The following is a 25,883-nucleotide window of genomic DNA, read 5'->3' on the forward strand; positions in this document are numbered from 1 at the left end:
TTTTTGATCCTCTTGGTCAGGCAGTGGTAGGTTCAGGCCTCAATCTCAGTAAGTCTGGTCTTTCCCAGCTCTAAAATGGCTCTACAGTTCCCCACTTTCTCCTCTTCTGGGTCCTGGCTTAGGACACTTGTTTTTTCACAGGGATCTTGGGCAGTAAGGGGAGAGAGGCTAGTAGCTGAGGCCATGAGTCAGAGATCGAGACCTGGACTGAAAAGTAACCCTGAGGAACTGGGCAGTCTGGAGAGATGAAGAGGGTGTCCAGAGGAAAGGGTTGCTGGAAGCGCCTCTACCCTTGAAGGGCCCTTGCTGCAGCATAGCACTCTGGTCCCTGAACCTGTGGTCTGTCCTTGCACCCAGAAGGTCAAGCCCAGCTCTTGCTGACCCCCCCTTGCACATCTCTCTCTGTTCAAGGCAGGGAAGTGCTGCCCTGGACTGGGACTTGGGCAGAGTCTAAAGAAGTGGTTTTGGTGCCTGGTGACCATTACACGAAGACTGACTCCATGTTCCTCTGTCCCCACAGCTTAGTACTGTGTGTCCATTGTACTGTATATAACACTTCCAGATTGCACAGGGCCTACTCAGTATGCTAGACTGAGGCACTCACTTTTCAGAGCTGGGGGGACAGGTAGAACAGCAGGGGCCACGTGCTTGCTTAATATGCCAGGCATAGAGGCCACCAGAAGAGCAGAGAAAACCCTTGCCAGGGTTGGAAGCATATGCCCTACCCAGAGGCCCTGTCTGATCACCCTGGGACCAGGAAATACCCTGGAGTAGGTATTGGGATTCCCTAACCTGGCACCCTGGAAAAGCCCCAGAACTACTTCAGCCACTAAGAAAGCCCAGAGTTGGGCCCTTGAGTCGGGAGGTTCACATCCACAAAACCCTGCACACACTGGCCTGTCCTCCCTGTGTCTGGGACCAGGAGAGCTCCGTAGGTTTCATTTTTCTTTCCAACCTTTGAAAAACAAAAGATCATGAAGAAATGTGATATCTGATTCTGCCCAAAGGACTGACATTCTCTAGATATTTTCAAGATCTTAAAAGTATCAGTTGTGATCCTAGTAAATTCCCATTGCTGTTGGGTTTCCTGGATTGGGAACTAAGACTCTCCCGCCTGTACTGCTGCCAGTAAGATTTGTGACCCTAGCAATTCTTTTTGTTTGCCGGGTCTCAGTTTGCTCATCTGTGTGAGGGGTTGGCCTAGACAGTTAAGTGGACCTTATTTCAGTTGTGTAACAAACCACTCTGAAATTTAGTGCCTTTAGTGAACATTAATTTGCTTCTGATACTGTAGCTTGGCAATTTGGGCTGTGAACCAGCTGGGTGATTGTTCTGCCTATCTCATCTGGGCGCTCGTGTGGCTGAAGTGAGCTGGCAGATTACTGGAAACTCATTGGTCCGAGATAGCCACCCACTTGTCAAGTGGTTGCACGGTAGGGGCCACATACCCCTAGTATCTAGCCAGCAAGACAGGCAAGCACTGATATGTAGGTGCTCATCAAGCTCCTCGTGTGATGCTTGTAACATTCCACTGGCCAACACAAATTGTATGGCGGAACCCAAATTCCTCTTTATGACCATAATTTGTTTTTCACCTATCTCAGGCTTCATTTCACTTGTCAATTCAAAACATTCAGTAGCAGCTGCTAGAGTGCTTTCTGAGGATTTGGAGCAGTTTTTAAAGACTATTAGGAAATAGTAACAAGATAGTTTGGTCATGTTTTTTATGGGCAAGCAACTGAAACATGGGTCTGTGAGTGTCAGGTGTTAGCCAACCCTGGCTAGGTCATATCTTGTCCCACGTGCTGTGCCTGGTTGCTCAGTCATGTCTGACTCTCTGCGACCCCACGGACTGTAGCCTGCCAGGCTCCTCTGTCCATGGGGATCTCCAGGCAAGAATACTGGAGTGGGTTGCCATGCCCTCTTCCAGGGGATCCTCCCAACCCAGGAATCGAACCCAGGTCTCCCACATTGCAGGCAGATTCTTCACCGTCTGAGCCACCAGGGAAGCCCCCATAAGGACACTGTATATGCAGTGGGCCATCTGATGAAACCACAAAAATAGAACAGCAAAAGATTCTGAGCCAGCTGTTCTGAAAATCCCTCTACCTGTGGCCACAGTCTTCATAAATAATTATCACATAACAACAGTAAACCACTTCTGAGGGTTTGTTATTAATCTAAAAGGCACATTTTACCCTAAGTTAATCTCCACAGCCACTTTTTAGGTGTAGTGTAAACTGAAATTCCTCTCCCAATTCCTGTGACAAGCCTCTTCCGGCTCTCCTCCTCTACATACTCAAATTTCCTTTGTTGACTCTTCCTCTTACGCTGGCACCTCTTTATCATTTTTCTGTATGAGTTCCTGGCTCACCAGACCCATGGCTTCAGACTTTACATTCATGCCTCCACCATCTCTACCTCTAACTCCATCTTCTCTAGGAGTGCCAGGGGACATAGAGAGACCCACCTGATAGCTGCACTTTGATGTCCACAAGGACCCTCAGTTGAGCCCTGCCCTCCCCATCTTTGGGCTTCCCAGGTTGTGCAGTTACAGAGAATCCACCTGCCAATGCAGGAGACACAAGAGACTCACGTTTCCATTCTTGGGTTGGGAAGATCCCCTGGAGTAGGAAATGGCAACCCGCTCCAGTATCCTTAGCTGGAAAATTCCATGGACAGAGGAGCCTGGCGGGCTATATGTAATCCATGGGGTTGCAAAGTTGGGACATGACTGAGACACACACATGATGTCTTTATTTTCATGAATCCTGCATCTTGGAGAATGGTGTATTTGTTTACCCTATTGCTCATGTCAGCATTATGTTAGTTTTTCCAAGGTATGTCTTAGCTCTAACCTGCTTTTTGTCCCACTCCTTCAGTAGTTTAAGCCCCTTTTATCTCTTAAAGACTTTTACAATAACCTAACTAGTCTTTCACTTCGCATCAGTCTGCTCTTTCAGTTCAGTTACTCAGTCATGTCTTTTTGTGACCCCATGGACTGCAGCACACCAAGCTTCCCTATCCATCACTGTCTCCTGGAGTTTGCTTAAATTCATGTCCGTTGTTTCAGCGATGCCATCCAACCATCTCATCCTCTGTTGCCCGCTTCTCCTCCTGCCTTCAATCTTTCCCAGCATCAGGGTCTTTTCCAGTAAGTCATTTCTTTGCATCAGTTGGCTAAAGCATTGGAGCTTCAGCATCAACATCAGTCCTTCCAATGAATATTCAGGACTGATTTCCTTTAGGATTGACTGGTTGGATCTCCTCGCAGTCCAAGGGACTCTCAAGAGTCTTCTTCAACACTACAGTTCAAAAGCATCGACTCTTCGGCGCTCAGCTTTCTTTCTGGTCCCACTCTCACATCCATACATGACTAATGGAGAAATCCTGTCTTTGACTAGAGGGACCTTTGTTGACAAAGTAATGTCTCTGCTTTTTAATATGCTAGGTTGATCTAGACCTTTAATAGGTCTCGGTTGGTTGTAGCTTTTCTTCCAAGGAGCAAGTGTCTTTTAATTGCATGACTGTAGTCACCATCTGCAGTGATTTTGGAGCCCAAGAAAATAAAGTCTGTTTCCATTGTTTCCCCATTTATTTGCCATGAAGTGATGGGACCAGTTGCTGTGATCTGTTTGTTGAATGTTGAGTTTTAAACCGGCTTTTTCATGCCCCTATCACTTTCATCAAGAGGCTCTTCAGTTCCTCTTCACTTTCTGCTGTAAGGGTGTTGTCATCTGCCTATCAGGCTATTGATATTTCTCCCGGCAATCTTGATTCCAGCTTGTGCTTCACCCCACTGGTTAACCGCTATGTATTCTGTATAGCTCAGCTTAGAAGTCACCTTTGCAGACACCTTCCTGGCTTGAGTTAGCACCGGCCCCTCCCATGTGCTACTTTTATTACAGCTCTTACAGAGCACAGGGTCTGGAGCCCAAATGCCTGGGACCACATCTTCACTCCTTATTAACCAACTGTGTGGCTCCTTGGGTGAGTTAGTTATCCTAAGTCACCATTTCGTCTGTAACATGGAGATAACAGTGTACCTACTGAGGAGTGCAATTTCTAGGTCAAAAAGAAGGAATGTAATGGCTACTAGGAAAAATTTTATGGAAAAGGGCAACACAAGCTGTATAGTGCAGAAGAAGAAGAAAAAAAGCCCAGATTCTGGGCCCTGAGAGAGACATATGTCATAGTGAGCTAGGACTGAAAAGTGAAGCAGTCATAACTCTTGAGGCCGAAACAGTTAATGATAGTCAAGTTGTTTCCCAGCATATTAGGTTTGACCAATATCTCATGTAATACTTTGGCTTTAATTTGGTTCCTGGCTCTCTTCAAAGTTCATGAAAATCTGTACAATGAATATAATTTTTAAAAGTGCCCATTAAAATGGTGATGTTCAATAAGAATATCTGTTAATACTTATCCTTTACAACAGCTGGTTCTCCAGTGGTTTCAAATACTGTGTTTAAAACAGAAGCCACACTTAAAGCAAGGGGCAGTAATTAGAAGGTTCTTGAGTATCTGTTACCAGGGAAGGTTTGAAGGGACAGGACCCACAGCAATCACAGGACACCCAGCAAGTGTTTGGTCCTTTCTTCTCTGGAGAGCACCACCATTAATGGGACAAAGTTTGAAGGATTATGCCTGTTGTTGCAAACCTTTGGGAGAGTGTGATGCTCCTGGAGACAGGTAGCCACCCTATCTCAAAGCAGAGCAGTTTTTCACAAGGTCAGTAAGCCACTGTCACCATAGAAATAGGTAAGTAATACCTATAGTCCTCAGGATGTGCACACTTGGCAGGGCAAAGGCAGAGCATCTCTCTTTGGGAAAGGGGATACGCTCACAAGTACTATTAGCCATTGCGTCTCCTCCCCTCTGACCAGCGTAATTCAGCCTGAGGGGAGTACAGAAGGAAGATAGTGTACAGTGCAAGGCGGGCAGGCCTGGGTTAAGCACTTTAAATACACGATATAATCAATGATAGAAGGCTGCCAGTCCAGACTGTTCAAGACCTGTACTCATGGCATTATCAAAACCCACCATTTAGGGTACTGACAATAAACTATGGCACACCATGAATAGATTCTTAGGCAGTATTTTTAAAAATACTGTACTAACTTGGAAAATGTTCTTGATATAAAAAGATTCTATGGTGATAGGACTATGGGAATTAAAACTTTGAAATTATAAATTCATCTTAATTAGATAAACACTACCACATGCTATAAAGCCTGACATGTAAAAACACACTGTAAAGCTAAAAAAAACCTGACTTACTACCCACAAGCTAAGTCCTGCTTGCTCTAGGTATGGGGATACATCAATGAACATGTAAACTCTGCTCTCAGCACTTATGGTGACCTGAGGATAAAACAGTTGTTTACATGAAGTGGGCAGGGACCTGTGAAGAGCCAGGAAATCTTAGGAAAAGTTTAAGCTTTTCTGTAGATGGGGCTGGGGGCAGGTATGAAGTCAAGAGATATAACTGCATATTTATATGCTTGTGAAAGTGCACATCCACATACAAAAGACTTTCACTAGGGCTTTACTTAGTCATGGAACATGTTTATCTGGTCTCAAAAAACTCCTCCCACAACCCCCAGCATAATTAGGAACACCCTTTAACAGTTTCTGAAGACACTTTGAAAATGGTGGTCTGATTCCCTTATAACTAGAACATTGCTCTTGATCAGAAACCCTCAATAGCCTTTGCTTTGTCCCTCCATAGAAGATTCCTTCCAGCTGAGCTATGGTTGGTCTGAGATAGTACAGTAGACAGAAGAGATGCTGATGCTACTGGGAATGTTAACCTAGGGTAACTCGTCATTTTGAATGGGTCTGCTACAGTCAATCCAATTTTGACCAAATAGTACCTCAACAGGACTATCTTGAAGAAGTCTTGATCAGTCCGGAGAATCTGTTTTGGAGAACGGACTTAAGAACTGGGGTTGAAACTGCCAATCTGTCACCAAACTGTAAAATCCCATGTCTCCCGACTAAAGAAATGAACAAAACACACATACATAGGCACAAAAGCGCTAATTACACAAGAGGCACTGATCCTTGGTTTATTCACGCAGTAACAGCTGACATTGGGAATTGTGTGGATATAGATACAAAAGAAGGAAGATGAAATAAACAGCAGTTGAGTTCATCAGGGCAGTGTTGGCAGCTCAGCCAGCGTGTAGTCCCCCTCAGGACCTACTGGGTTGAGAAAGTGCTCTGCCCCCTCTACCACTTCTTGACCAAGGCACCTTAACAACACTTGGCCTATACTTTGGGTCACAGTGATCAAACACAACATGGTCAAGACATTCAAGGCTGAGTGACTGCTCCTGGAATAGTCTGGCAACAAGAAAGAGGAAGGAGCAGCATTATGCCCTTACCCTCAGCAAGTGCGTGCAAGACAGATCACAGCAGGCATTTAAGAGGATCTTTTCTCTTGTGCTCAGTGGAGAAATACCTTTTCGGCCAAAACCACAGAAGGCAGAACCAGGAGGCGGCCCCAGAAGTGGAACACAATCAGAATCACCTCTTGGTTTCTCATGATCACATTCAAAATCTACTTTAATACAGAAAAAGAAAAAAACATTTGTGGTGGGGCCATTTTTCAAATCCAGAACTCAAGTTGAGGAAAAAGAAAAGTGTCCTCCTCTAGCATCATGGTTTGGACTCTCAAGAGTTCCTTCTACTGCATAAGCCACACCACTTTCTCTCCAACAGTTGCCCAACTAGGGTTGTTATTGGTGTGCCAGCAAGTTATAAGACATACCCAAAGGCTGTATCTCTCTCTAAGCTTCTCTTAGTGGCCAATAGGGAGGAAAATTCTAAGGAAGGTACTTAGCACCTTGTATTCCCCTCATGATAACAGATGGAGGACTCAGCTGTGAGGTAGTGGCAACAATCCCCACATAATGAAAAATAATTCAAGTCTATATAATTGTTCTCTGGACACCAAAAACAGGCTGTCCTCCCAGATCTCATGTTCCAACCATCCTCATGTGAAGCTGTGTCTACTTCAGGCATCCCAAGAAAACTGAGAAGGAAAATGACTACCCAGCTTAAGGTTCTCAGGACAAGCATAAAGAGACCTCACCAGAGCTGCCCAGGCACAAACTGTTGTGCTGAATTCATTAAGCATAATTTTTTAATAGAAAAGAAAACTGAAGGACAAACCAAATTGAAAGAATCACTGTTATAATAACTTTAATTTATCTTGCATTTTACAGAAGTCTATGAACGATTTTAAAAAAGCACCGCCTTACCCCATCATGTTTCTCTGACAGTTGTTAAAGTAGGCAATGAGTATGTCAACAGCTTCAGCAATGGCATCTTGCAAGAATTTCAGACCAACCAGCCACACGCCAAAGAACCTGGCAGCTTTTCTATCTTGTTTTTAATAGTGGTATATCCACTCTGATGGTAAACCTGTCCAGCCAAATCTCCAAAACACACTTTGCAAAATCAGTGGTGATTAGCAAATTAGTTAGCTTTGGCACGGAGCTGTGCTCGCTTGCCCGTGACAGCCTGGAAGCCAGTTTTGATGCTGGCAACAGAGCATCGAGAATGACAAGTTTCGCACTGTAAGAAATAGAGTCGGGTGTCCTTTTGCAGGATTGTGTCTGGTGATCGGCACGTGTGACAGGTGACGTATTCCTCTGAGGAGAAACAACACACAGAATTACCTGATAGCCACAGGTTTTTTTACCTGAGCCAAAGGTTTTCTTTCCTCTAAAATGCTTCTACTGAACTCTGCAATCCCACACTGGAACCCAAACTGAAAGCTTATCTTAGCTGCAACCAGCTATTCTAGAGGTAAGAAAACACAAGCTATCTGATGTGATACTTCACAAACTTAACCATGGGTTGAAAAAAGGCTCCAAATGTCCAAAGAAGCAGTGACACCTGCCAGATGCCTACTCCTGGCTTTGTCTATAGGAGACGCACTCAAAAGAGAACTTAATAGCTTTCTTAGGTGGGAACAGATCTGCCAATTTTAAGTGATTAGGAAGGTAAGAAAACTAGGTCAGATCAGGTCTGAATGCAGATAGATTTCTTTGACTTGGCCTTCAGCCTAGAACCAACCAGCAGCCTTGATCAGCTGGGTCTTCTTAGGAAATCCAAATCCCATCCCCTGACCCCCAACTGGCTACCAAGAGCCACCTCCCACCCCAGTTCCCCACCACTATCATTTTCCCTCATCTTCTAAGGCCAGCCTGTCTAGCTTCATTAAAAACCAATGGCTGTCACCCAGAATATTTCAGCCCAATGGGAACATTTCAGAGTGATGTGTTAAAAATTATACACTTACTGATATATCTTCTCAAAACATTTTCTATCTGTTTCTGTTGGAATCTTCCTTTAATTACAAGTTGATTATTACCATCTATAGAACCACTATGAAAGAAAACAAATATCTCTATTATTGTTTTTCCCTATAAGGAATCAAATACCAAACATTTTAAATCTTAAATATTTGTATTTATTTTTATAATATATAAGTATTAAATATTCAAATATTTTAAATACTAAAATATATTCAACGACACAGGTAAGTCATAGGGGCAATACTACCTGGTTTCTCAAAAGTTAAGTAGTTGGTGCCTAATGATTTAGTCTTATTTCCTAACATTAAATTCAATTTTTAATTACATCTTCAGCAACAAATGATTTGTAATTGATATTAAGTGTAAAACCAGACTGGTTCAAAATCAGGAAAGGAGTATTGTCAAGGCTAGATATTGTCACTCTGCTTATTTAACTTACATGTAGAGTGCATCATGTGAAATGCCGGGCTGGATGAATCACAAGCTGGAATCAAGATTGCCAGGAGAAATATCAATAGCCTGATATGCAGATGACACCACCCTTACGGCAGAAAGTGAAGAGGAACTAAACAGCCTCTTGATGAGGGCGAAAAAGGAGAGCGAGAAAGCTGGCTTGGAACTCAACATGAAAAAAACTAAGATGAATGGCCTCTGGCCCCATCACTTCATGCAAACAGATGGGGAAAAAGTGGAAACTGACAGATTTTTATCTTTCTGGGCTCCAAAATTACTGCAGTGACTGCAGCCATGAAATTAAAAGACACTTGCTCCTTGGAAGGAAAGCTATGACCAACCCTAGACAGTGTATTAAAAAGCAGAGACATCAGTTTGCTGACAAAGGTCTGTCTAGTTAAAAGCTATGGTTTTTCCAGTAGTCTTGTTACGGATGTGACCGTTATACTATAAAAAAGGCTGAGTGCTGAAAAAATTGATGCTTTCAAATTGTGGTGCTGGAGAAGACTCCTGAGAGTCCCTTGGAATGCAAGGAGATCAAACCAGTCAATCAGAAAGGAAATCAACCCCGAATATTCATTGGAAGGACTAATGCTAAAGCTCCAATACTTTGGCTACCTGATGTGCAGAGCTGACGCAATGGAAAAGACCCTGATGCTGGGAAGGAGTGAGGGCAGGAGGAGAAGAGAGTGACAGAGGATAAGACTGGTTGGATAATATGTCCATTGACTCAATGGACACTGAGTTCTGGGAGATAGTGATGGACAGGGAAGCCCGGCATGCTGCAGTCCATGAGGTCACAAAGAGCTGGACTCAGCCACTGAAGGGAAAAAAAAACTGATTCCTTAACTGTGTGATGACCCATTCACACAACAAAGGACAATCACATTTTTATTGACTGTATACCACATGCAAGGCAGTGAGGTGCAACTATGAAAAGAGCTACAGATATCTTTAAAAATTCTAAGACCAAATCTTTTGATTCAGTGGCATATAGTTAATGAAAGTGTTCTAAAATTGTGATGGTTAACTATGTGAACAAATTAGAACTACTGGATTATACATTTTTAAATGTGTGAATTGTATCTATAAAGCAGTTTCAACCCCTCCCCCAAAAGTACAGTTGAAGTCACAGGCCTCATATTGTCAAAGATGCTTAAAGAGAAACTTTTTTAAAAGGCCTGTGATTTTTTAAAAGTAGTTGCTGACAAGTAATACTTTTGAGAAAGCAAGGCTCTGGGCTAGACATCATTTTTTTAAAAAGTTGATGTAAAAATAAATAAATAAACTTATATGGAAATGCACAGGACTGAGTATAGCCAAAATAATGGTGAAAAAGGAGAAAGTTGGAGGACTCATGTTTTCTGAGATCGAAGTACACTGCAAAGCCACAGTACTCATGTACATCAATGAAAAAAATTGAGTCCAAAAATAAACTCTTATTTTATTGTCAATTGATTTCTGAAGTAGTGTCAAGATAATTCATTGGAGCAGAGAATAGTTTTTTCAACAAATGGCGCAAGATCAACTAGGTTATCTATTCATATGCAAAAGAAACAACTTTGACAATTTTAACATACCAAAAAATAGCTGCAAAATAAATTGTCGACCTAAACATCAGAGCTAAAATTGTAGTCATCTTAGAAGAAAACACAGACGTAAATCTTCATGACCATGTGTTAGTCAATAGTTTCTTAAATATGACACTGAAAAGCACAAGTGACCAAATAAATACACTGATAAATTCGGTTTCATCAAAATTAAGCTTTGGAATTTCAGCCATACAAAAATGTGAGAAGAAAAAAAGAAATTATAAATCAGAAAGTAAACAAAAATCCAACCAAGCAGCATTAAATCTATTCCTTATCTTACTATTAAACTGACTTTCACAAGAACCTCTCCTATGATTCTCCTCTAACTGTAAGTTTATTATCATCCTCCATGAACAGTAACCCTTAATTTCCAGGCAACACTGATTTCAATGCTTGACACAGAAAATCTTTTCCATTCACTGTCAAAAGAAATTTGATTTTCTTGATAGCCCTATAATATTTAGCTCACAGACTATAAATTCACTGGTTACAACTTGTTATAATTTACCTCACCTCCACAAAAACTGTAATTATTCTGAAAAGTAGGAAAAACACTGCTACCTTTTGCTCCATCAGTTTATGTAATTTATGTTTGTAACAAATATACATTTAAAATACAATTCTCCCACAACACAGCCCACATATCTACCATTGGTCAAGCAAATTACTCCTTCACCTCACAGCAAATACAGCCAGTTCCAACAAAATGAGTTTCTAGATAGGAAGAGACGAGAACACCTTAATTACCTCTGTACTACCAACAAGGCACAAGATTAAGGCTTTTAAAAGAGTTAAAAGCTCCCAAGAAATGTAGACCTGAGTTTACATCTTGACTGCAATTAACTAGCTGTGTGACCTAGTGGCTCAGATGGTAAAGAATCTTGCCTGCAATACAGAAGACTCAGGTTTGATCCCTGGGTCAGGGAGATTCCCTGGAGAAGGAAATGGCAATCCACTCCAGTATTCTTGCCTGGAGAATTCCATGGACAGAGGAGCCTGGGAGGCCACAGTTCGTGGGTTGCGAAGAGTTGGACACAACTGAATGACTAACACTTTTTCTTTTTTCTCTATGTGACCACCTATACAACCTCACTTCACCAAACCTGTTTCCAAATGTGTTAAGATGGAGTAACACTACTTTCTAACAGTCCACAGAACTGTTGTAAAGATTGAGATGGTATCCAAAAGAGTCTGGCACACAATGGACGCTCAACATGTTAGTCATATTCATTATGTCCTTAATTCTACATTACTTATTTTTAAAGGGACATTCAGCTCACTTTGGTATACCTAACAGACCTGTTCACATATGAGCCACTGTGAACCGTTTCCCTATTCCCAAGAAACCAACCTCCCCCAGAGAAATGAACAAGTTTCCCTCCTTCATTGCCCTAAAAGTTCTTCTGACAATCAGGTGGATGTTTTTTTTCCTAAGTGTATTACATATCTTTTCAAGTTAAAAGAAGTTCTTATAAAATGTCCATTAATACTGTAAGTAACAAATGTGAATATAGTTTCTTACCTTGTACCCAATTCAGCCAATAAAAATGCAAGGAGATGTTTAGGCTGACGATGTAATCTAAAAAGAAAGTGGAATAATATAAACCTTATCTTTCATGGAAATGTAACCAAACTTCTAAATACCTCACTCTCTTTACTGTTTTGTAATCACTCAGCTGTTAGGTGAATTTTAGCACAGTTCATGATACCATTTGTTTACATTTTAAAGCCCATAAAACAATATTACATTTTATTTACAAGTATATACACACTGGTAAATGTCTATAGATGTGGACAGGAAAGGTAAATACCAACTTTTAAGGATAAGATCTTTTTCTAGGAAGGAAAGTAAAAGAGATCAGAAAGATAAATTAAAAAAAAAAAAAGACCCCTTCCTTCTTCCTTCCCCACAGAAAAAAAAAAAGAAAGATATATAAAGATGGCCTTAAATTGTAACTGTAAAGCCCCCCTTTTAAAGAAGTAAAAAGATGTGAAGTTAAAGTATCAAGAGGTCAAAACACACCAAATCAAGGCACTGAATACTTGGATGTTTGTTATGTGAATTCCTATATATTTCCTGTTTGGAATTCATTTTTAAAAAGGGAAGTATTTCATGGCAGCACAACAACAGAAATTTAAAACAGCTAAAATATTCACCAACTGGGAAGTAGTTAAATTACGGTACATCCATTCTATCCTGCTTTTAAAATACAGGTCTCTAAATAAGAACAAAAAAGCATAAAATGAAAAAGCACATAAAATTAAAAAAGCAAATACAAGTAATGCCACTCAGTACACTTTTTAATTCTATTCACTTGGCACGGTTTGAGTTTGTTCCAATAACTAGGTACTACTATTACAATTTTAAAAGGCTTTTTTCCCCCAAAAATGTAATGAGTAAGGATTGGTGAAATATAATAAAACTGGTAGGTACTTATATTGCTAGTGGGAGTATAAACTGGTATAAACTTGCTGGAAAGCAACTTGCCAATGTTTGCTATAAACAATGTCCATTTCTTTTGACTAGGCAATTCCCTCTTGGGAATTTTCACCCTAAGGCTCTATTCTGAGTTCTGCCAAGATACACATGTATCAGGATTGTTCTATGAAGCTCTGCCTGATAATGAAAAATTGGGAGCAACCATGTTCAACCAAGGAACTGTCAGAATATGTTGTATAACTCTTAAAAACATTTGTAAAGATTTAATGATATGGGTAAAAATTTCACTATATATTGAGGAAAATATGTTAAAAACCAGTATAATACCAATTTATTAAAAAATATTTAGATGCTTAATAGTAGCTAATGAGGGGGCTTCCCTGGTGATCCAGGGGCTAAGACTCTGCACTCACAATGCAGGGGGCCCACATCCTATCCCTGGTCAGGGAACTAGATTCCACATGCCACACCTAAGAGTTCACACACTGCAACTAAAGATCCCAAGTGCTGCAACTAAGAGCCGGTGCAGCCAAATAAATACTAAAAAAAAACAAAAAACAAAAACCACGTAGCTAAACATAAAAATACTAAACTATGATTACCTATCTCTTAACGATGAACTTAAAACAGATGATTTCTCATTTTCTTTAGCAGGTCTGTATTTTCTCATTTTCTATCAATTTCTATAGATAGAAATACTATTATCGCCACCAGCAAAAAAAAAGTCAAACTTTTTAAGTCATGCCTACAAGCAATGAAAAAAAGTGGTTACTCTGGTCAGGGAATTTTTAGTGATTACATTTTCTTTATTTTCACTTCCCTGATGGCTCATATGGTAAAGCATCTGCCTACAATGTGGGAGACCCGGGTTCAATCCCTGGGTCAAGAAGATCACCTGGAGAAGGAAATGGCAACCCACTCCAGTACTCTTGCCTGGAAAATCCCAAGGACGGAGGAACCTGGTGGGCTACAGTCCATGGGGTTGCAAAGAGTCAGACATGACTGAGCGACTTCACTTTCTTTTCTTTCTTTCCCTTTTACTGACAACAAGCCTATATTACTTATGAAATTAAAGAACAAACAGGAGGTAACGTCAGTTGCCCTAAGGAACCTGCCAAAAAAGGTGTAGCTGAGGAAGTCTGAGAAGGGCCAGGCCCATGTGACAGTGACATGGGGGTAAGACAGGCATGGAATATGATGGTAATTAATGAAGTAGAAATCTCATCAACTGTGTCTTGGCAATAACCAAGGAAGCAGAACATTAAATGTAGCTGCCTTCCCAAAGCTCACTGCTTGTTACTTGCTTGGCAGGCCCACTCCAGCCTGATGAGCTTTTCCATCTGCCTGGGCTTCCCAGGCTTCTTTCTAAGGACTATATTCAGTCTCCTGACTCTTCACTCCATCTGGTTAGAATCCTCTCATAAGTCAGCATGAGTTGCATTCCCTTACTTTTAGATGCCTAATAAATCAAGCCTTAAGACGTATGAATCAAAAGAACTGACGACTTGAACTGTGACCTCCCTCAACCCAACCCTGACACCTGTGCACTGTCTCTTTCTACGTCCACATTAAGGATATTTAACATATACTCCACTGAGAACCTAGCATTTGGGATGGAGACTCTGCATTAACCAACTTACAGTTTACAGATATCTGTAAAGTTGACAAAAGAAGTTTTCTTGGTTCCTACTCGGACGACCTGTGGTGGTTTCATGACAAATTTCCTTTTCTCTCCAGCTACCATATCTGGATTCTTTTCCCTCATGATGTTGAACACTCGATTCAGTAGCTATAGAGATAAAGTGGTATTCATGTACAGTCTTATTAATAGGAGTATACAGTTCCCACTTGAGTAACTTGTGCATTTCCTTTAAGAACAAACTTTACTTATCAAATGTACACACTCATCACATGTTCTGGGAGCTCCTTGAAAATAATTCTCAACCCTGAACAGCAACTGGTCCATTATGAAAGCGGAACAGTTCCATATTCAAAGTTAAAGGAATCAACAAGCTCCTACTAATTCTACTGTTACCGTGGGAAAATATGTGGTACCTGGAAAAGTAAAATTCAGTCTACCCAGAACAAACAAACTCCAGACTAGCTTGGCCCCATATTAACACTTCCTTCTCTAATGTCCCCCTCCAGGGGGGGCTCCAATGACCTTAGAAGTTCATGGATTCTGATGATACTATAATGACTGCCTGCCCCATACGTGGGCATCAGAAAGTGCTGTGCATTGGCTGTGTGACCTCTCTGGGTCTGTTTCATTATCAACCTGCAATTCAATGGCCCTTTCAATTCAGGGGACGTTTATCCTGCTTTTGAGTTCTAGTGAACAGTTTAGCCCCCTTTCACAACAGAATTTGTCTTACCTCTTCATATGTGTAGTCTCTTTCTGAGCCTGCCCAAGCAGGGCCTGTCTGGTTACTGAATGAAATACCATCATCTTTTTTGCTGTCTTCATCTTCTAAAGCTACAGATAACAAAGACTATAAGAATGAGGGGAAGGGCCTGATACAAGAACAAAAAGGGGAAGGGAGAAGCAGATCTAGAGAAATGAAAGCTTTAGGACATTTGTCTTCCCTCCCACAACTGCATTCATAACAGTCTTAATCATAAAGGCATCAAGGCTCTTAAATAACCCCATATTCCTTAGGGAGATGTTACAACTTTCATAAATCATCCTTAATAGAGACCTTTCTAATTAGGAATTTGTGGTAATACAGACACACGGAACTGTTTCTTGATTTAACAAACAAAATAATGCACTAGGATAATTAGAGAACAAAATGTCTGTTTTGAAGCACTTAAGAAACAAACACATCCATAAAAACCCATCTGCTACCTATAGTAAATTCTCTAAAGTAGTTATAGTACTTTGAAGCTAATAAACAGCACTTTTAACAAAATAGTAAAAAAAAAAAATTTAAATCCAGTTACAATAATTGTCCTGATAATCTAAATCAGTATGTTATAATGTAATCACAACTGTCAAGTTCTTCCCCCATGAAATCTTTTAAACTTTGATTATCAAGTTAGATTCTGTTTCCTTTTAGCTTCCATTACTAGGTAGCAGAAATAAGGGGCCAAGAAAAAATAAATAAGGAACCCATTCATGAAAGAGACTGGGCCAAAGGTTTCTGTGAGCCTAGAAATGAGGTGTTAAGCCCACCAATATTACCTTCATCTTTCTCTAGTATTTCATCTTCATCAGGGAACTTGACAACCTTCTTTTTCTTCTTTTTATTGCCAAGCATAATGTCAAGATCTTCCTCTGGTTCAGCTGCTTCCTGAACATCACTTTCAATCTTAAGGTCCTAAGAAAGTGAGATAAGAGTCAACATTTTGCTACTAGAATTATTATTTTTATTTTTAAATGATATGGGCCAACATGGCTTTGGAGGAAAAAAGTATTACACATTCAAAACTGAAGTTATAGATCAGAAATCTCTCTCACAGGTGAACCAAGCTGGTTCAGAGTGTCATTTAAACTGGAAAATTATAACAAGGATTCTTATATCTCACTGACAGTCTTCAGCAGGCATGGGGTTTAGGAATATTTTAAATAAGTTTCTGAGTATTCTGATGCAGTTAGTAGGAGCACTTTTTCCTCCTGACACCAAATGTGTGATGTTTTTCCACACCAATTTTCCAACTCTGACACTAACTAGATAACATACAAATCAATGTAGTTCTGACACTATCCAGTTAGTGACAAACTCCATGGATTTAAGGGCTCAGTTCCATAAAACTGTTTTCATTTCAGAGGCCAATTTCAAGTACAGAGTCCCCAGGTTTCCCACACGTATGTCCTACTTAAAAGTTCAGGGGTTCCCAGACACCCCTAATTCAATCATTTGCTAGAAGGGCTCAAAGAACTCAGGAAAACACTTACCTTATTATACTTGATATACATATACACAATATTATATAAAGGATACACCTGGAAACAGCCAAATGGAGAACATGCATAGAGCAAGAACAGGGAAGCAGAAGCGTAGTGCTTCCATGCTCTCTCCAGGTATACTACTCTTAACATCCCAATGTGGTCACCAGCACTGAAGCTCTCCAAAACCGCCCCCCCCCCGCAAGGGTTTTTTTCTACTGAGCCCACCCATGAGATTTTTATGAAGGCTTCATTCTGTAGGCATCATTGATGAAATCATTGGCTCTTGGTGATCAAACTTAGATACAGAGATTCTAAGAGTCTTAGGAACTGTATGCAAGGACCAGTGAAAAAACCAGGTATTTTTTTTTCTTATACCACTGCCAACATGGCACTAGGCTGGTAAGGAGGTCTTTGGGCAACAGTTCAACAGATGAAATCATGCAAGAGGGAAAAGGCAGAACCCATGGAGAATTAGGGTCACATGATGAATGAACAGAGAGAAGGTAAAGCTTGATCCCAAGATTAGCTGCTATAGTCATGGATGTAAACCAGGCACAACCTTGAAATGAGACACAAAAACCCTAGAAGAGCAGAAAGGGCCAGTTTTAGTTCCAGCCTTCTAATCTCACCTACTTACATCAGTGTATCCAAGCTGAAGTGTGCTGTCAACATTACTTATCAACATCTACTTTTGTGCAACTCTGTAGACCTTGCTATAGCAATTTTAGAAATCTAATGAGCAAAAAAGCTCAAATAGCCAGGAATAAATAAAGTGCAGCCTTAAGATGCCAAATCTAGCTGTGTTGTCTCAGTGCCATATCTGACCATCAAAGACCAATCAGCCCATGTGTATCAAGCTGGATACACCAGACAAGAAACCAGATGTTAACCTAGTCTCTAAGACGACAATCAGTAAATGAGAAACTCAGACAGGCTAAATATAAGTTAGCACACACCAGTCAGCTTCTAGTCCTATATTAATAATTTTATCCCAGTAAGCTCTATTTCTAACCTCGAGGCTAAGACCCAGTGAAAGGTAGAGAATAGCACAAAGTATTTTTCAAAAGCCCTGTGGTGGTCTGAAAATGCAAATCTTAAAAACACTTCAGCCTCAAGTTAATGTCCATGTCTTGCCTGATAAGGATACTTGAAACTTCTTGTTATGATTTAAGGGCAGAGAAAAAAGTATCCAAGCACTAAAATTAGAGCTTATAAGTGACTCTTCAGGACAAAAGTTACTAGAGAAATTTGTTAACCAAGACTTTCTGTGGCACATCTCTAATGTGTCACCTGGTTACCCGGGATATTTATACTTCATTTATTCAGTATAATCTGAACATTTCTCTTTATCAATTTCCCTACAGTAGTAGGAAAAGAAGAGAATCTCCAAACAAGGAGAGAATAGGATAAATCCAGGTAAAATCATCTTGTTCTAAAGAACTCCAAATTATCCCTGAACCTCTGAAAACGGAAAGTATCTTACTCGTTTTAGTACCCTAACAATTAGCACACAATGCCTGACTCACAGTCTTCACTAATACAAATCTGCTGAATTAACAAATCATTAAAGAACAGACTTTCAGCTCCTTCCTCCACCCATCCTCCTATTCACCTACTTATCCACCCATCTTTCTACTCCTTATTCAAAGTTAACTCTGAGATAGTTATATTAGAAATCGATCCAGTAATAAGACAATTACAGGGCCTCAAGTCCCCTCAAGATCAGAGAATCCCATAAAACCAGCCTGATTGCTCTGGTTCTCCTGTAGGAGAACAGGCCATAAAGTCATCAGCCACCAACCACCACAGGCCGGGGTTCATTCTTTGCTGCTCAGAGGTATATACATAAATCTGTGTATCCTCAACATGCTACCAACATTTTAACAGAAGAAATCATAGAGATATTTGCTCTACAGGATTTCTCACAGAAATCTCTCTCCTCAGCCAATCTCAGTATGATTAATGACAAGTGGCATTTTGTAATCATCTTAATGGCACTCAATACAATGTGTAAAAGCTAAATTTACATTCCTTTGAACCATAATTCTTTTAAAATATCTAGTCAGACACAATGCCAAGAAAATGACCTTAACAGTAGTGACTAAATCCTTAATTAAAAAAAGCAAAACTAGTAAGAGATGAGACAAAGAGGGAGAAACATCAGCCATTAGCAACCTTTCAAGAGGTCAAATTTCACCTTCAATAAGAAAGCAATACTACCTTTATACCTTCTTCAGCTTCATCAATATCAAATATCTTTTTTGATTTTTTCTTCTTTTTCTTCTGATTAAAGAAATTCAAATCATCTAGATCATCAGAAGCATCTAAAAGATAATTAAGATTATCAATTATTAACAAATAGCAAAACGCAAAACATTGAATTAAACCAATGTTTCAGTTATTAATCAAGTCCCCAGAATTAGACTGATATTAATTAGAACAGTCATTCCTCCACAACTACAAAGGTTATGGTTCTAAGAACACAATGGCAGGTCAACTCAAAGCTTTGTAGGAAACTACCTGGCTAGAGGACCATATGCTGTGCTCAGTCACTTAGTCTTGTCCAACTCTGTGACCCCATGGACTGCAGCCCACCAGGCTCCTCTGCCCATGGACTTTTCCAGGCAAGAATACTACAGTAGGGTGCCATTTCCTACTCCAGGGGATCTTCCAGATCCAGGGATCGAATAGGGGACCATGTAGGGGCTATTTATATAGTAGCTGACCATATGGTGCCTCATTGTTCCCAAAACAAAGTCAGGGTTCTAACATAATTTTCCAGGGCTCTCCAGCTTTATCTACTTCTGCCTAGTCTCTCATATTCAACCTTAATTCCTAGTTCCAGCTCAACTGAACTACCTCCACTTCTTAGTGCAGTATGTGTGGTCTCTCACCTTCAAGCCTTCCTATGGGCCCTTCTCCCATAGCTCTTACCTTCATCTCACAGGATCTTTGTTAGGAGTTACCTCCACCAAGAAGTCTTCTCTAAGCCTGTCTTTCCTATTCCCTAACCCGGTTAGGTATCCTGTAGGTGCTTTGATAATAGTACATTCTGTCACTCCAACAGAGGTGTTTACTTGCTGCTTGTCTATCTCCCCATGAAATACCAAGGGATTATGCCTTTCTCACCCAAATTATTGTGCCTAGTCCAACAAGTTATTCAATCAATCAACCAACAAAAGGCCTTATAAAGTATTTCAAGTTCATGAAAATGAGACTACAATATGAACAAGATGAAATTTTATCCACCATTAATGAGTAAAAATAGGTTTGGTTCAATATGTTTTCCATTTGTTCTGCCCTACTATACACAAGGAATATTTTAACATGTTTCTATTACAAAGTTTTTCAAGGAGCTATTTATGAATTCATAATTAATTCTTATTAAAAGAATGATTTACTTTCCAACTTTGTTTTAAACATTTACAAGATGCTTAGCACATGGCAGATGCTCAATGAATGTCAATTTTCTCTACCCCTAGTACAGTGTCTTCTATTCAACAGACACAAACATGTTTACTAAATCATTTAAATGGTGTTTTATGTTAGAGCTCGAGAGTGAGTAACTAAATGCTGGCTGTAATTTTAATTTCTTCTATATATTTTCCAACTTGTTAAGACATAAAACTATCTATCTTGGTCCTATTTTTTTCTGCCTACACTCAAATACAACCACCGTTAAAACTGGAAAAGAGACGGGGGGGGAAAAAAAAACTGGAAGAGACTTCTGGACAGGCTAGACTGGAAAACCAGCCCTGGAGTGACAAAGTTTTATCATCTTTGTCCTGTGGATTTGGTGGAATCTTCCCTGAAACAAGTCTACAAGAAATCTGGCAAGGTCCCATGTGCCCAGACTGTTCATGGCCTCATCTTCACTATAACAGCCTCTCAGGTCATTGTGTGCACAAAATTCAAAACGCCAATGGAAGAGAACGAGGTCTTCCAGAACAATATTGACTCTCTCATATTTACCACTTACCTTTTTTCCTACTGTCTTCTTCATCAGCTTCTACATCTTTGTCCTCAGTTGGCTCTGGCTCCACTTCTTTTGTTTCTGAGGGCTGGGTTTCTTCTGTCTGGGCATCCCCTTCCTCATCTAACATAAAAGGCTTCTTCTTCTTCTTTTTCTTCTTGCTCATAGTAGGATCAAAAATCATCTGTTTAAAAGATAAGAAAAGAAATCAGGACCATGTGACTATTTTTAATGATGCTCACATAACAAACGTGCTGCAGTCTTAAAAGGTATACTCTTAAAAAAACCACATGTACTGTTTTTTAATTTATAAATTATCACAACATAATAGAATTTAGGAAAGGAAGTTTAGCGTTATAATAATCCAAGCTTCGTCCCTTGCTTTATGAATGAGAAAACCAAAGCCCAGACAAGTCATACATGTTTTATTTAAGTTTGGTAACCTGGGTTGCTACACCAGGAGACTTGACCTGATTTTAAAAAAACTTAAAAATGTTTTTTTATCCTGAAATTCAGACAAACCTTTAAAGAAATCCATCATCAACCCTTCATATAACAAATCTCTATCTGAGTAAAAGAACCTTCTATACAATTTTTTACTCTGCTTTTTTCTTCTAGAACATTAAAAGATAAAATGTTTAAAAGCACAAGTCCAGAACCTAACTGACTGAATTCAAATCCTAATTCGGGTTTTTACTTTTGTTACCCCAGATAAGTTCTTGCCCTCTCCACACCTCAATTGTAAAATGGAGATCAGCAGCAGAACCAAAACCAAACCTAAAAAGGTGAATAGGACTAAAAAGGTAAATAGGCTTCCCTGGGGGCTCAGACGGTAAAGAATCCACCTGCAATGTGGGAGACCTGAGTTAAATCCCTGGGATGGGAAGATCCCCTGGAGGAGGGCATGGCAACACACTTCAGTATTTTTGCCTGGAGAATCCCTTGGACAGAGGCCACTTCAGGCTGCAGTCCATGGGGTGGCAAAGAGTCCGACATGACTGAGAGACTAAGCACAGCAAAAAAAGGTAAATATACATAAAACACTTGGCACAGTACCTGGTACAAAAATACTCAATAAATGTTAGCAATTATTATACAATTTATATGTAATGCTTTAGAGGTGACAAAAGCATGGTATGTCTTGATTCCTATCACCAAAATTCATCAACTCAGGGTGATCTAATCTTTAAGACATATCATGAAACTCAAAAAAATTCCCAAATTGATTGTAATTAACTTAAATTCCTTTATGTCCCAAGTACATTAAGGAAACTGAGCTACATTGAAACCAAACTATGGTCTGTAATAAGGGAGAGTGGTAGAGTATCATTCTCACTCAATAAAGAAGGATCTGCAAGAGTTCTGGAAATTGATACAGCCTCATTTCAAAGTTATCCCCTCCTACCTTAAGAATGCTCTAACCGTATAAATGATTAATTCTGGAAAGCAGTCAGTCTGAGGAACATAGTTTGGCAAACTTAAGAGTAGTAAACAGAAGAGTCAGGAGGAAGGAGTTCCCCACTGCTGACCTACTGGGTCTTGGTTTACCCTAAATACAGTCTTGTAATCATTCCAGGGAAGAAGCTATAATCCATCCTCATTCCTGAAATACGGAGATTTGGCAAAAGGACAGATAACACTCCAAGCACTATAAATCTGGTTGTCTGGCAGGGCTTACATGCCATTTATTGCACATTTTTTTTTTTTCAGTATCAAGTTTGCCTAGAATATTAATTATCTTTTAACTATATTATTCAGCAAGACACACCAAAGATGAGAGGGACATCCTCACAACTGCCCTGTTATCCTTTGAAAAACATTCATATAGGTCCACAGGGAAACATTATGATTGTAGCCTGGAAAAGAGTTATAAATATGCAAGAATTATACACTGATGTATCTCTCCCAATTACTGTCTCTGGATGCTGAAGACATATACTCATCCCTTCATTTTATTCACACCACTCAGCAAAACTAGAGTTTAAAAATATGGAAACCAGGGATTCCCAAACAGTACCCAAAGTAGACCTCCCTCAAACCACAAGGTCAGTCTTGACTTAAATGTGTTTTTTTTAGAAAGACTTTTATATCTGATTTAACAAATTATCACAATCCAGATGTTTTATGAGACTAGTTGGGACCTGAGAAGCAAATAGTTGCTCACAGTGTGCTTACGGAAAATCAGACTCTTTTGAGCTATCTTTTTAAGTCTACAACAAAGTCTTCAAATGTTTTCTCTTTTTAACTTCCCACACTGCGTTGGGTTGAAGAAGGTGAGGAAAAGGGATACCAGCAAAAATTACCCTGAAAACAGACTAAAGTGCTTTAGCAAAGTGGAAGCCTACTCATATCTATCGTACCTTACTCAAGATAACTTTAAGGCCTAGAAGGCACCACACCAAGAAGGCAGGAATGAGCTGCAAAAGAACCCAGAGAGGCAAGTTGAGCAGAACAAATGCTGTGTAGTCATCTCTGGGTGATAGGATTCTGGGAGATTTTTATTTGTATTGTGTTCTTCTGTGTTTGTATACTTCATACAATACACATTCCATTTTTCATTCAGTTTCTTTTGTAAAACACCTTACCATGTTGTGTGAAAACCCAGTATTCAGATACTTTGTGAATGGGGCCCAGTAAGAAGCAATAATCTTAGCTACTGACAGCACTTTGATGCCTGTAGATTAGGGAACTGTTCCTCACATGGCAGCACTCATACTTCTAGAATACTGCTTTTTCAGATGTCAGTTCAAAGGAGATTATGCTATGTGAGTTTTGGGCTTACTTGCCAGGTTTGAAAGGAAGTGTGTAGTTTATGGCAACTATACATTAAAAAATTAAAAAAACATGAAATGTGAAAAAAGAAATAAATTACTTTTTATTAGTAGATTCTTTAATCCTCTATCCTGGCTACCAGGCAGGACTACTACTGCTGTAGGATGTCCCTAATAGTTTATCATTTCCACCTACTGATTTTTCACTTGGATGTCCCTAACAGTTTATCATTTCCACCTACTGATTTTTCACTTGATCCTTACAAGCCTGTAAAGTAGCCAGAAGTTAAGGATTGGCCTAAGAAAACTTCTCTATCCAACAGGATTAGAGGAACCAGAACCTGCACATACCTTCAGAGTGGAAGGCAAAGGTGGGATTCTACTTCCACTAACTTGCTCTGTGATGTTGGGCAACTTAACTTCCCTGGGCAGTAATTTCCAGTTTACAAAATGGACTGGCAGATCTGAGAAATGCAAAGCTTTTTAATACTTTATTGGCTTTCAAAGTCCTCTGCTGGAATGCTGGTTCTGCCATCTCTGCTTGACAAAATTCTTTTCACCCTTCAGTAATATTCCACTTCTTTCACCATCTAATCCCACCGCTAAAACGGAACCCTCCAGCTCTCCAAACTGCTGTTGATGCTCTATTTCTACCTTCTGTACCAACTAGAAGTAGATCTCTTACAATATTTGTGAGCACTTTACCATATAAAACACAGAACAGCACCCCAGAGAACTCTGTGCTATATAGGTGCTTACTTGTTAAAGGTAATGAAAAGCTTAGAAAATGAGTAGAAACAAAACAAGCATGACACAACTCCACTCTCAGAACTTTTAAAAAGACAGGTGGACAGCAACGTCTAACCATGACCTCCAAAGCAGGATCACATACTTCCCTTAGATTCAGTTTCTTTCCTGAGAATCTCCGAGGCACCAAACGGAGATTTGGAATTCTAAATACTACTGACTCGGTCACTTACTATTTGATCACGAGCATCACACAACTCTCTAGAAGCCTCAGTATTCTCATCTCTGAAATGGGCATAACAATAATACACATCTTAAAGGGGCGTCATGAGAATCAAATGAGAGCTTGGAATCGCCTCCAGAATAAAACCCAAATCCCTTAATTTGTCTTCAAATTCCTCCATGAACTAGCCATTACCTATATTTTAAGGAATTAACTCTAACCAAGTTGGATAATATTCTACTTCCTTGCTCTGAATCCTTTCCACTACTTGAAGAAATTCAAAGCATTTTCAGGACGCACCTCAAATGACAAAGCTCAAAAAGCTTCGAATTTTTCTCTGCTCTCCAAGGCCCTACTGGCCAACCACTCGAATGTTTACAGAAATTAATTAAAAACTTAAGGGGGTTTTCCATTGGCAGTTCTCAAAGTGTTAATCAATACCTATGGCTCGTACTTAAAAGTGAAATGTCATTTTAGGCCGTTTGGATTTAAATAAACTGAGATAAACCTGACCGAAAAGGTTCTTGAGGAAATTTGCTGAGGTACAAGCAAGACAGTGGAAAAAGACCCAGGCAGCTTTGCAGCCCGGACTTCCCGCTGACGTCGCTGAGAGCTACGCTGAGGCAGGCTCAGGGACAACGGCCTTAAAACTTTCCCAGGTTAATCACTTTTTCAGGCTGAAGGATATTTTCCTCTTGACTTCTCCCCCTCTCTCACGTCTTAAAAAAAAAAAAAATGCTCTAGATAAGAACAAAAGTGGATGCTGGGCAGGACAAGCCAGCCTGCAAAGTTTGAAACGCGGTCGCTCTACTAGAGCCGAGAGACGCTCCTCTCAGTACCACCAGCGCCCAGCGAGGGAGAATTGGAGCTGCAGAATCAAATCGAAAGGAATGCAGGAGTCGCCAGCCCGTCTCGTTCAGTTGGGGCATGAACCGGGTATTCAAGCCCTCTTCTGGAGGGCAATTTCTACGTGCTCTCCATTCCGGAAACGCCGGCCACGAGAGGACGCCGGCCTCAGCGCCCCGGTCCTGAGGAGAACCGGGAACCGCCAAGCCAGGGCTCCGGAGCCCTCGCCGGCTCTACCGCTCCGGGTCGCCTAGGCCCGGCTGCCCCACATGGCGGCGACCGGCCGCTAGGCCGCAGGCCCAGTCTCCCATACTGGGGTGGGTCTGGCTCACTGCCTTGGTCCCTAGCCATAGTGCCAGTCTCAGGCCCTCACCTCGTCCCCGGACATGGCTGCGGCTCGAGTGGGCTCGGCACGGACGGAAAGTCTGACGGGTCAGCCCCAGGCCCCGGCTTCAGCGCTGCTCCTGCCGACACTTCTACCACCACCGCACCAGGCTCTTGCATCAGCGAAAGGGAACGACACCCCGCCCTCTCCTCCCAAGCGTTATAAATGCGCCTGCGCAGAGACCGCCAATGCGCAGGCGCGCGGAGAAGCCGACCTAGCGCGCTCCGACTG

The 25,883-nt window shown here is 40.6% G+C and overlaps 1 protein-coding gene and 1 long non-coding RNA gene across 2 annotated transcripts; one reads left to right on the forward strand and one right to left on the reverse strand.

Annotated features, from left to right (window-relative positions):
- The first annotated feature begins 18 nt into the window (after window positions 1–18).
- LOC122681777 lies at window positions 19–6,463 on the forward strand. Its single transcript, XR_006337099.1, has 3 exons — window positions 19–30; window positions 772–774; window positions 4,055–6,463. It is a non-coding gene; the product is annotated as an uncharacterized LOC122681777 (long non-coding RNA).
- Window positions 6,464–7,192: 729 nt separating this feature from the next.
- EIF2S2 (eukaryotic translation initiation factor 2 subunit beta) lies at window positions 7,193–25,817 on the reverse strand. The gene is made up of 9 exons (XM_043884199.1): window positions 25,641–25,817; window positions 20,687–20,864; window positions 18,928–19,031; window positions 16,000–16,135; window positions 15,191–15,291; window positions 14,456–14,604; window positions 11,898–11,954; window positions 8,315–8,400; window positions 7,193–7,661 (listed from the first exon to the last, which is right to left on the reverse strand). Exons 1-9 carry the CDS (start codon window positions 25,653–25,655, stop codon window positions 7,486–7,488), a joined length of 1,002 nt encoding a protein of 333 aa, XP_043740134.1. The 5' UTR covers window positions 25,656–25,817; the 3' UTR covers window positions 7,193–7,485.
- Window positions 25,818–25,883: the final 66 nt, after the last annotated feature.

The sequence above is a fragment of the Cervus elaphus genome, chromosome 23 (assembly GCF_910594005.1).
Source record: "Cervus elaphus chromosome 23, mCerEla1.1, whole genome shotgun sequence".
NCBI classification, from domain to species: Eukaryota; Metazoa; Chordata; class Mammalia; order Artiodactyla; family Cervidae; genus Cervus; species Cervus elaphus.